Below are 12,746 nucleotides of genomic sequence, written 5' to 3' on the forward strand. Positions count from 1 at the left end.
CTATAATGAAGGGCAAAGACTGCTACACAGTATGCTTTGGATTTTTTTTTTACTCTCCTTCAACTCATGTAGCACACAAACACACTTTGCGAGCGAGCGCAAGCTTGTCTCTGCACGGGCCCAGCGTCTCCATAGTGACGAGATGGAGAGAAGGAGGGGGGGAATGTAAACTGGGTGGAGAGAGAGAGAGAGAGAGGAGGGAGAGGGAGTGTGTGTGTGTGTGTGTGGGGAGAGAGAGAGAAGGGGGAGGGAGAGAAAGAGAGAGAGAGCTCAGGCAGAGACATGTAGGAGATGTAGTCTGGCTGCCGCAAGCTGAAGGAAGAGGAGGAGTTGTTTGAGCGCTGGAAATCTCTGCAGAGAGAGAGAGAGAGAGAGAGAGAGAGCTGGTGGCGAGGAGACGAGAAGTGAGGCGAGGAGAGAGCGTGGTTAAAGAGAGGAGAGAGAGAGAGAGGCAGAGGGGAGACACACACACTTCTCTCCTGCACCGAGGCACATTTGGACGCGAGCGGAGCTGCCGCCGAGAGGAAGAGAGCGAGACAGGAGGTGAAAAGGGAGAGAGAGTGAGAGAGAAGAAGACGGAGGAGGAGAGGAGGTGGAGGAGCGCCAGGGAAAGATAGAGGAGAGGAGAGAAGAGAGGTGGAGAGACTGAAAGACTACTCCTCAACAGCTTGCATTTGGAATAAGCCCCGTTCCTGAGGAGAGGTAAGCCCGCTGGGAAATGGGACAGGGGGAAAGAGTGATGAGGAACGGGGGGGGAAAGGAGGTCGGGCCGGGGTGTTACTGTAAAGAGGAGCGAGGGATGAGGGAAGATGAGGAGAGAGTATTGCATGATGTTTGATTCTTTTGTTCTTTGCTTGCTTTTTTTAATTTTTTTTTTATGCATCTCTCCTCATCTCTGTTCAGCGAGGCGCTCCGTACCCCGAGGTGATTAAAACATACAAAAAGCTTCCATGGAGCTCAATCAACACTGCTGACTAGGCTAATTTACTGGCTGTGTGACTGTGTGTGCGTGTACTCGTGTGTGTGTGTGTGTGTGTACTTGTATGCGGGTGTGTGTGTGCGTTTGCAAGCACTCTCCATGCATGCGTTGCTGTAAGACTGTCACTGCCACCTGAGTGAATGAGCCTAGTTATTGGAAGCATTGAAGCATCTATTGTAGATCATGAAATATAAATTAGCCTTAAACCTAAATTATTCTCCACGCAGCGTAACAACAGGACAGTGAGTGATGAAACGTGCCGTCTCCGCTCTTGGTCTTAATCTCCTATTTGAATGGTTGTAAATCTGTGTGGAAATGTAAGCAGTTCACCTTTCTCAAGTGCATAATGGACTACTCTGCTAGTGTGGGAAGCACTTGACATGTATACGTTTGTGTCCGTGTGTGTTCTGCGTGTGTGTTTTTGTTTTTCTTGATTGTTTTCCATTGTACTCCGTCCATGCCAACATCCAGAGGCGGGACCAAGTCGTCACCCTTGCGCGAGGCACAAGTCTAGAAGTCCAAATCTAAAGTCAAGTTTCAACTCATAAGGGCCACATACAGTGTCAAGTCTTAGTCCCTAGTTCCACTCTGACATAGCAAGTCAAGTGAAGCAGAGACAAAAAGCAAAAAGCCACTGTAGTCAAATCCACTCAAGTCCAATTGCTGCCCTAATTTGCGTCCTATCCTAATTTGCACGTAGTAACGTCCTGATAGAAGATGGCGAGAGAAAGTGAAATCTGGGACGAGACGGAGAAAGAATAAAGCAGCTAGAGAGAGGGATGTAGTAAGGTGGTTTTTAAGAGTCAGTGCAGCAGCATATAGGCTGGCTGTCAGCATAATGATATATCTAGGCAATAATCACTAGTGTGCCAGACACTGAAGCAGTAAACATTTATTAACACCAGGAAGCCGCCATCAATTGATGAACGCTTTGAAATGTTTCATCTCAGCTTTCAAAATGTCCCTCCATGACTTTCCCTAGACCCACTTTCTGTACAAAGTAGCATTAAAATTCAAAATCACACCAGGAAATAGTAGTTATTACTATATTATATTATATATATCCTGGCTTCCATTGAAGGCTTGTTGGTTCCCATTGGCCTTTCCAGGATATGAAGTGTGAAGAAACAGAAAGAGGAGGATGATTTCCTAACCTATATTCTCTAACCTATATGGAAGAGCACCGGTCCCAGCAGAACAATGGAAAGAAGAGGATTTTTTCTTCCCCGTAACAACAGCTGTTGAAGAGCAGACCAGACAGTCAGACAGACAGACAGACAGACAGAGGGGGGATCAGGGGGAAAATCCTGCCAGATGCTCTTTACCTCAGACGCCTGCCTCGGACCAATCATAATCCACCCTCCTCCTGTTCACGCCGGCGGCCCGGCCAATCGAATCATCGCCTCGGCGAGTCACCGCGATAGATTCCCCACCACTGACCGGCATTAGTCATTAGGCGGCCCAGACAAACCGCAGCATGATGGGTGATGCTCTGAGAGACATTTTGTGGACATGTACAGTAATGGCGATGCGTCAGTTATGAGCTGTCGGGTTTGAATCCAAAACGCCATATATCCACTTTGGTACAATTCCCCTACCTGAAATTCATCAGCCAATATTTGAAGACACACAAACTTCTTCAAACTCTTCAAATAGCCAACATGGGTTACAGAACAGGAATGGTGTGCTGATGTTTGCTTGTTGACACAGATCTTCAATCAGCTGATCCTGTTTTGCTCCTAACCTTTTGTCCCTGTTGGCAGGTAAAGTAACCTGGCCGAGGTTTAACGCCTCAGAATTCTCTCAATGGGACTTTCAGTCTCGCTTTGTAAATGTAGTGATAGTGGCATAGTGCGTGTGTGTGTATGTGTGTGTGTGTGTGTGCACATGTGAGTGACAACTTGAATACCCTCAAAGCCAGAAGGACATGTCAGCTTGCTTTAGATTTGTTCTCTCTGTTGTCAGAGCACTGTGGCTTTGATCCTTGAACTCCTTACTGTTGGTTGCTTGTAATGTTGGTGATCTGGGAATTGAAGCTTACTCTACTGTTTCTCTCATTGTAAGTCACTCTGGGTAAGAGTCAGCTATTCGTTCAATGTGTAAAATGTGAGTGTCAGCCTAAAACGTAAATGCATTTGTGTGTGTGAGTGTATGTCCAGTTTCTTTTCAGTCTAACACACATTAAACCTCTCTGTACATGTGCAGCAGTCCAGCAACACTTACATTTTCGCTGTGTGTCAGAAGACCAGAGGGGAATGAACTCTTTGAAGCAGACCCACACTTAAACCCACTCATAAATACACACACACACACACACAGGCACACACACACACACGTGCATGTGTGTGTTCGCACACTGCCTGGTGCCGTAGGAGAGCTCGCACTCCTCTGCAGTGTGGAAATCCTATCTGTTCCATCTTGGGGCTTTGAAGTATTTCTTAACCCAGAAAAATATCACACACCATTTCCTCCCTCTGCTCTACATCTTATTGGGAATTCAATTGAGCCCCTCCATGTGTGGTATAGTGTGTGTGTGTGTGCGTGTGTGTGTGTGTGTGTGTGTGTATGTATGTGTCTGCAGAAGGGAAGCTGTAAGAGATCTTGTTTCAACCTTAATCCTGCAGCATTTGGCAATGTTTGCACACACACGCACAAACACACGCACACACATACACACACACACACACACACACACACACAGACATTCACACATACACACACACAGTTTGTGCTTCTAGTCATACTTACAGTTCTCTTGCTATTAATGGAGATATATCTGTCTCCATGTAGGCGGGTTTATAAAACCCCCGCTCTCATTGGCTGCTCTTTCTCTCAGTACTGAAACGAGTCTCTCTATTGGTCCCTTTTGGACATAATTTTCAACACATCACCCTTAGCAGCAACTCCTCTCCACTCTGCGGTTGCTAGGCAACCGGTGGTCTCTGGTTTCCCTCCAGTGTTCCCCCCGCAGTGTGTGTGTGTATGTGTGTGTGTGTGTGTGTGTGTATGTGTGTGTGTGTTGTGAAGGAGAGACTGTGGTTATAAACAGAGCAGAGAGAGATGAAGCTGAAGCCTGGACTTCACTGTGATGAACCAAATGTCAGCCAAGCTAATGCTGCTTGCTTTCTAAGCGTATGTGCAGTATGTGTGTGTGTGTGTGTGTATGTGCATTTGATGCATCCATGCATGAGAGTGTGTGTGTGTGTATGTGCTGCATGTATCTGTGTGTGTGTTTGTGTACGTGTAATCTATGGAGAGTCCAGGCAAATCGATACCAATCATTCCGGCCGAAAAGCTCCAACTCCAAACAACACACAGTAATGGCCTTATGGCCTCCTCATTGGGAAGGAGGGATGAGAGAATGAGGGAGAGGAGAGAGGGAGGGGTGGAGGGGTGAAGGGGTGAAGGGAGGGGGGGGACTATGATAAAGTATTCAGGGTTAGAAAAATGCCAATACTCAGGGTGAAAAATGACCCAGGTATTGTTGCTGTAATGGATCCGTTGAGAACAGCAATGGCCGCACACGTCCACCTACTGTACGCCTTCACACACACACACACACACACACACACATAGAGCTATACACATTATACATATTACCTCAATACTTTTCTCTACCCTTCTCTAACCTCAAACCCTGTTGGATCGCAAGATAGAAGCCAGTTTTCACTTTTGCACTCTCCGCTCTTATGTCCCATCTCAGCCGACAGATTTAACGCTGCAGCTCTGACCTGTAGAACATTTACTTTCACATTACCATTTCTAGTGCAGACCCAGTCCGCTCAATATTACTCTGTTTGATTCGGCCCGACTTGACTCCTAAAAGGGTATTGAGACCGACATGGGCTATTTGCTGATCAATATTACCGTTCAGTTGGCCTGTAATATATTCTGACCCTGCAATTTAGGTAACCTTACGCCAGTGATTCTTTGATCCGAGTCAATGCGGTATTCTTTAGAGGGTGAGGGTATGTGTGTGTGTGTGTGTGTGTGTGTGTGTGTGAGGGAGGAATTGAACCCCAATCGCCCCATTAGGAGATGACGCCTGAAGGGCTGCAGAGGTCTGCTGATAACACCAGGGGTCACGACCTCCGAGTCTAAAGGGGAGATGCGATTGGTCGTATCGACAGGCTGGAGAAAAGGGATAGACACACACACACACACACACACACACACACACACACAGGCCACCAGACGTGGTTGCGCTGGATGGACCAACCATATGCAGTTGCCAAGGCTGAATAGAAGAAGACTTTTGCTCTTTTGAGCTTTTTATTAGGCCAAATCACTGCCACGTCGCTCTCTTCTCATCTCTATCTTTGTCTCTCTCTCTTACTATATATTCTCTCTGTCTGTCTTTCTCTCAGCCTCTCCCTCTTCTGCTTAGAGGGAGAGGGGAGGAGGGGAGGAGGGGAGGAGGGGAGTGGAAATAAGGACAAAGTAGGTAGGGGAGGAGAGACTTTGTGTGAGAGCGGTTGATGAGAGGTAATTTGAGGTCGAGGGAATCGAAAGATGGAGAGAGAGAGAAAACAGGGAGAGAGTCGGGGGGAGGAGGACAGAAAGAGGGAGGGAAGACAACACAGGAAGACAATCGGGATGAAAGGGATAGTTAGGCGAGTCAATGCAGATTAAGAATGAAAAGAGACGCTGAAGAGAGAGCGGTCACTCCCTCCTTCTCCATCATTAAAAGTGTGTGCTAGTGTGAGCACAGACAGTGACTGGACTGTTGGTTCCCCCACTAGTTCTTATGCTCCAGTGAACCGACCAGTTTCCAATCTCCCCTCCAGTAGGGAACAAGAGAGAAGAGGCTTTTTGTCCCCAAGGTCCTGAATGAGAGAGGTCGTTGTTAAAGTCCCCAGCCACCGACAATTTCCACCGACCTCATATTGTTTCACTAGTTTCTTTGCAAATGTAACGTTCTGTCACAACATTTGCCGTCGCTAATCCAACGTTATTTTGTGTTCCTGGAGTGTGTTCTAATGCTTTAAGCAATGCATTGAAGCACACATACACATCTTAACAAGACATTTAGTCTCATATTCAGTCTAATGATGTTATTTTTCTTAACAAGAGAAATTCTGTCAATGGCGGTGAAATGACCTTTTTCCATTGCAGTTTAGCTAGATTTAAGAATTTTCTAGAATCAAATGTCAGCAATTTGAAAGAAGGCAGAATAAGGCAAACTTTATTGGTTTCAAGAAAATGACACTTGATTTAAGAAAAATCCTGAGGTGATTTGCACTTGTAACAAGGGAAATGAGCTCAGTCCCATTGGCAGATTCATTCACCTGTTTATTCAATACTAGATTAAATGACTTGTCAAGGTGGATGTTTTTTTTTACACTGAACACACACAAACCTGAATCTGCCCGTCACAAGGGCTCAGACTGTCATGTGCAGTATATTTCTGGTTGACAGTGCAGTGAGCCGTTCTCCAGGCGGCAGAGAGGCGGCGGCTCTGGGAAAGCACGGCTCCGTTAACCGAATGTGTGGCGGCTAATCCGTTAATCAAGCCTGTTCAATCTGGGTTAACGGGATTAGTGCATTGATCGGCGCACACACACACACTCACAAAGATACACACATACACAGAACACACACACACATAGTGGCCCAGCCAGATACTGGAGGCTAACAGCGCCCCAAATCACTTGATATTACGGGAATAAAGTCAAGACCGGAGGGTAAGTAACCCATACTGGACCCTCTAGCTACTGTATGGCACTGCTGTGACACTGCAGTCTGCACAGAGAGAGAGAGAGAGAGAGGGAGAGAGAGGGAGATGGATAGTGAAATAAAAGTCATTTAGAGACACATGTTAATTCATGGCATCTTGAGACAATATGTGCTCAATTTTGCAAGCAATTTGGACCAGTAGTGTTTTCATTCTAAGCCTCTGTTCCTTTACACCCACTTTTTTACATACCTTCATTATTTTATCCCATATTGATCATCCTCATCCATACTGAAGGCACCCAGCAAACATTTTGACACTGAATAGATGTCGATACTGAAAAGCTGTGTAAATATAGCGCCAAAATGAAACTTGAGACAATGTCCATAGTCGTCCATTTTGTGAAATCAGGACCTAAATATCTCTCTGAAATCTTTTTACTGTGCCATAATATCATATTGTGAAAGTTTTGCGTTCATTTGGGTGGACGTTGAACTCGGTCACCTCAAGCTCGCTGGGTAATATCTGCACTGCCTTAAAAAAGTTGTCCGTGTAAATTTAGCCTTTGTGGCTCCCGCAATCCTTTTTTTTTTCACTTGTCACAGTGTGTAAGTGCTGTTGACACCGAACTTGCGAGCGTTGCCTTATCAAGGTTATATCATCAGAGCTCTCTGAGCTGATGTGAATAGAGTGGAGCTGAAATGAACGCAGGGGAAGAGAGATGGATGGAGAGAGAGGAGAGAGGTGCGAAGGAGTGTATGCCGTGGTAGCACAACACTTCCCGTCAGTATATACACCCGCTATGAATATAATTTAAATGCAAATAGGGCTATGGTGCAGTCAAGCATAAGAGAGAGAGAGAGCGAGAGAGAGAGAAAGAGAGAGAGAGAGACAGACAGAGAGTGTTTTAACAATAATAGTCGGGTTGCATTCAAATTCTCATCCATTCAGGGATAACAATATAATCTTCTCCCCCAGGCTCCGAAACAGCTGTTTGAGTCCAACTCTGTGTGTGTGTGTGTGTGTGTGTGTGTGTATACGCATACACGTGCATGTGGATTTTTTTTTGGGGTGAGTGTGTGTGGGTGACTACTGCTGCGGCTCTGTGTTGCCATGGCGACAGTTGAACTTCAGGCTGAGGTTGAGGCTTCTACTGTAGATGCTGTTGCATAAGGCAAAGTGTAAAACACACACTCATGCACACACACATGAATCTCCTAATGTTCTCAAATGAAATGCTTCAGAAAGAGCATGTCAGTTGGCTTGCGCCGTGTGTGTGCGGGTGCGTGCGTGTGTGTGTGTGTGTGTGTGTGTGTGTGTGTGTGTGGCCGAGACAGTGTCACGCTATCTCCCCTCAGGAGACAGACAGAGGCAGGAGACAGGCAGAGACAAGAGACCGAAAACTTAATAACCTTCTTTGTTACACACTGCAAAAAAATACCCATCGCACCAAGCTGGAATTGAGTCATCAAAGCTTATTTTTCTTCCAAGTTAAAAAAGAAAAATACAATGGGTATGAGGCAATTCCACCTGTTTGCAATCCAGTTTCTCTTGAATTTCCTTGAATCAGTTGTCATTTTCTTGATGCTAGCAGAGCGATCTGTCATGTTCCGCCTCCGAATTTTTCACTCGTTCTAGAGATCTGAAGACTGAATATGAGACTAAATGACATTTTTTGCAGTGCGCCACTCCATGCACCAGATTCAGCTCGCCAATGTCATCACAACTAAAGCAGAGAGAGAGAGAGAGAGAGAGAGAGGTAGAAAGACTGACATTGTGTAGCTATGAAGGACGGTGGGAGAGAGAGAGCTGAGAAAGAGAGGAGGGGAAAAAAAGAGAGTGAGAGAAATTGGTGGCTGGAGCACGGGACAGCCATAATATGTCAATTAGTTCCACTACCCGCTAGTCCCCGCTCTCCTCATGGCTTCCCTTTGATCCAGCTAATTTTAACAATTAAAATACATTGTTTCCATGTGGAAAAGAACAGCGTGGGATGAAGATTAAGCTGTCGGTAGCTGCTGTTTTTTTTTTTTCTTGTGTCGTTTACAACTTGGCAGAGGATTTTGGGTTGTTAAAACATCCCACTATTCAAAATGTCCTTTTCCTTATTTCATTGTATGACATCAAAATGGAGGGTTTGGAGCTGCTGGATTCATTAAGCACACTAACATCCAGTGGAAACGGCTGAGGAAGCGCTTGATGCATTATACAGTGATTGTTTACATGATATTTGCATATGCATTCTAATCAGTATGCATGGTAATGGTTTATTTATGTTCAGTTTGTGTGTTTTGGGTTTATACACACATACATAGAGCCGAGTTACATGTACCCTCTTCCACTCTTCTGCTCTGTTTGTCTGTTTGTGTTTTTACGTTGTAGCAGATGTAGGGCAGTAATTGGTGAGGGAGATGATGAAGTGTGTGTGTGTGGGTGTGTGTGTGTGTGAGTTGCGCTGACTCAAAGCAAGACCGTTGGGAGAGTCATTAGTCTCGCGGCAAGGCCTCGCATTGAGTCTAATTACCACCTTTTGCCCTGAAGAAACACACACACACACACACTCAGAAACACAGACTCTCTCTCTCTCACACACACACACACACACACACACACACCTTTATTGGAGCTCCTCCATTGGCAGCCGCATAAAACCAAGCAGCATTTTGTTGTATACTAAGGTACGGGCGCCAGAAGGGACAAACAGTGCAAACAACATCCCTGTAGAAGACGGCCATGTTCCAGCTCCTCTTTTAGAAAACCCAGTAGCTGGCACAGTCTGCGGACGCCTGGTGACCAGAGAGAGAATGACTGCTTTCATAGGAGTCCAAGTGTGTGTTTTTGCTTATGTGTGAGTCTGTGTAATGGGTGCAGGCAAAAATCAATAGTCTATTATACTTTTGCCACACTATCATATTCATATTTTTGTATTTGCAGTCCACGGCTGTCATTACAAGGCCACTTATCGGTAATGATGTTTTATCAAACGATGCCCTTGAAAAAAACCCTGAAAGTCTCAATGTCTTTGAAGTTTGTGCTGGAATTGATTGTTGACTTTTTAGCATATTGATTTCGACACTTTGTTGTCTCAAGGGATATTAATTCGGCTTTTTGCTTTTGAGTCAAATAAAAGAACGGAGTAGCAAATCACAATGCAAATGTCAAATAAATCAAGAATCAGAAACAGAATCAGAAAAATACAAATAACACTGTATTGCTGTATCCTGTATCATGAAAATATATCGGGAAGTCTCTCTCGTATGTGTTTCTGTGCATGTGTGCGCGTCTGTCTCATATATTTGCTGGTGCGGTGCGTTATACTTTGCAAGCGGGCTTTCTGCTCCATGTTCTTGTTCATGTAACAGCCTGACTAACATCCTGAGTACGGTGGTCCAAGTGATGTTGGTTATGTAATAATAATGATGACATGATGTATGTGTGTGCTTAGGGCCTTTTTATATCATTATGCACTCATTAGCTCTTTCCCTGAGAGCTCTGTGGTGCCGGTAAGCCAGCGCCGTGTTAAGAAACCAGTGTTTTCATCTGGGAAGCTCTTCTCTGGATAGTAGTGTGACCATCCGTTTAGGGATGATGATGATGCTGATGATGATGATGCTGATGATAATCTGGGCTATGTTTATGCAGGATTTTTTCCAATTACTGATTTAATCCTGTTATTATCTACTCTGAAACCCTTTGAACTCTTGCTCCCAATAAAAGCTGTATTACATTATGTAAATCAAGGTGAGAGTCATCACTTTTAGCCAGCGCAGTATTTCTTGATCCAGCACTTCTTCTGTATTTGCAAAGAACACGTAAATCACATTCCCCAGCTTTACTCCCTCTGCACCTTAGTGCATCTTTTTGCGCACAATACGTGCAGATTAGCCTGCATATGTGTAGTAAGCATGTCATTTAAGGTGGTTAATGTGTTGGCATCTGTGTGTTTGTCCCCAGGTATTGAAGATCAGTCTTATCGGACACAGAAAACGGATCTTGGCCTCGTTGGGGGACCGGCTACACGAAGACACCCCACAGAAACCTCCGCGGGCCATCTCCCTAAGGGTGAGTGAGTCTCCGTGAGCGGGTGCTGCCTAAACCATGATAAACCTCTGCAGCATCTGAATCTGTGGATTCAGTGGATTCAAATAAAACATTTAATATGTATTCAGAGAAAAGGCACTAGCCCCTTCCCAGATGGCTGTGTAGCTCTCTGAGGAAACTCTCTCCACTGCTGCTGTTACCACCCAACTGATTACCCAAGTCTCTGAGGCAGGCACAAAATGGCCGAACCACTGCAGTTTCCTCCCTGCCGGCTTGTCCTGGTTACTAATCACAAGCAACTGGCTTTCGCTCTCCCATCGGGGTTCGGCTCTAATGTTCTTATAATAGCCTCTCGCTCCTTGTGCCGTCGAGCCGAGGAAGGTCCTCCGCTCCCGGGGCTGCCCGCTTCACTCTGCTGCTCCTCAGCCTCCAAAAGGCCAAACCGTCTGCTCTCCTTTCACACAACATGCTACAAAATCCATCTTAACAACTGACATTTAGTCTCCAGTCTTAAAATCATGTTTTCCTTAAAATAAGTGAAGAAATTGCCATTGGGGGGGAGATAATTTCACTTGTTTCCATGCAGTTTCACCCATTTATTGAATTTGAAGCAAGTGATATTATCTAGAAATGAGGCAGATCACTCCACTAGTATGAAGATAATGTCGCTTGATTCAATTAATGTCTTGAAAGAGGTGAAACTAGGTGGAAACAAGTGAAATTATCTCAGCACACTGGCATGGATTTTTTCACAAAAATAAGATTTTAAGACCCAATACTGGAAGATGGCCTTTTCTTCCAGTGTGTGAGCGGAGGGCCGTGCCTTCTCAACAGTATCCCCAGCGACAGACAGCTGAGTGTGTCGGGACGAGAGGGTGAGCGGGTGCAACATGACGCAGGATGAGAAGTGAGATGCACAGTTGTAATGCTTCACCTCGCACAGCCTAGAAAACATGAAAATCACCAGAAAATACCTCTCTTATTGAGGGACTTGCTGTAGCTGATAAAGTGAGTGAACAGGTTGAAACCAAGTCCACCTCTCAGGGGATTTGACTGAAGCTCCAGCATATAAGACCACAAGACCATTATAGCATGTAAAAGTCATAGATCTATTGGGAGTTTCTGCCCTCCTGCAGCTTGGGAAATCTCTTGAATCAACAACATTTTACAATTCAGGCATCTAGCTGATGCCGTTACCCAGAGTGACTTCCATTGACGGAGCAGTTAGGGGTTTAATGTCTTGCTCAAAGACACTTTGACACGACACATGGCTGTGGATGGACGCAATATTGTAAGAACTGAACCTGAGACCTTCTGGTTACGGGACGGCATCTCTACCGCTGATGCCCAATAGTTAGGAAAAAAATGTATGGAGCACTTCCCGAAGCAACTGCCGCCTGTCACGCAGCAGCGCTCAACGGCACGGCAACACTGTAGCTGACTTATGAAAAGTGACAGTGCAGCACGGTGAATGCAATTGCCCTACTTACTGTACTCGTAGCAGCAAACCGTGCAAGGCAGAGCGGTGACGCAACCCATTATGAAATGATGAATGAACCCTCTCTTGCTTCCTTCCTTCCACCCCTCCCGTCTCCTCCCACTCTGTCCCAGGAGCCCGGCGGGAACCACACCCCTCCCCAGCTCAGCCCGTCGGTGGGCCAGGCGGCGTACACGGCGGGGGTCCCGGGCGGGTCTCTGGACGTGCAGCACCTCATCATGCAGGCCGACGCCCGGCGCAGGCAGCGCAGCAATGACAACTACTTCGAGGACGTGCCGCGATCCAAGCTGGAGCGACAGATGGCCCAAGTCAGCATGGTGAGGACGGAGGGAAGGATGGAGGAATGAATGGAGGGAGGGAGGGGAAGAGACACAGAGAGAGAGAGAGAGAGTTGGACTCAAAGAGAACGGGGCAGAGATGGTATTAGTTTGAAGGGTGGAGATGGGTTAATTAAAAGAATGGATCTGATAGAAAGGATAGGCATGTAGTTGGCTAGCTGAACACCTATATAGCACAATGAAAGCCTAAGGAGTAAAAAATAATATACTGAAAAA

General features: G+C 45.8%; 1 protein-coding gene across 2 annotated transcripts in view; it reads left to right on the forward strand.

Moving 5' to 3' along the window:
* The window catches only part of anks1b (ankyrin repeat and sterile alpha motif domain containing 1B), a 196,563-nt gene that overhangs the window by 163,980 nt on the left and 19,837 nt on the right, over positions 1–12,746 (forward strand). For both annotated transcript variants that reach the window (XM_078282203.1, XM_078282204.1), the window contains exons 20-21: positions 10,608–10,715; positions 12,306–12,509. In XM_078282203.1, coding sequence (XP_078138329.1) covers positions 10,608–10,715; positions 12,306–12,509 — 312 coding nt within the window. The remainder of the gene's footprint in view (positions 1–10,607; positions 10,716–12,305; positions 12,510–12,746) is intronic.

Source organism: Centroberyx gerrardi, chromosome 24 (genome assembly GCF_048128805.1).
Source record: "Centroberyx gerrardi isolate f3 chromosome 24, fCenGer3.hap1.cur.20231027, whole genome shotgun sequence".
Lineage (NCBI taxonomy): Eukaryota > Metazoa > Chordata > Actinopteri > Beryciformes > Berycidae > Centroberyx > Centroberyx gerrardi.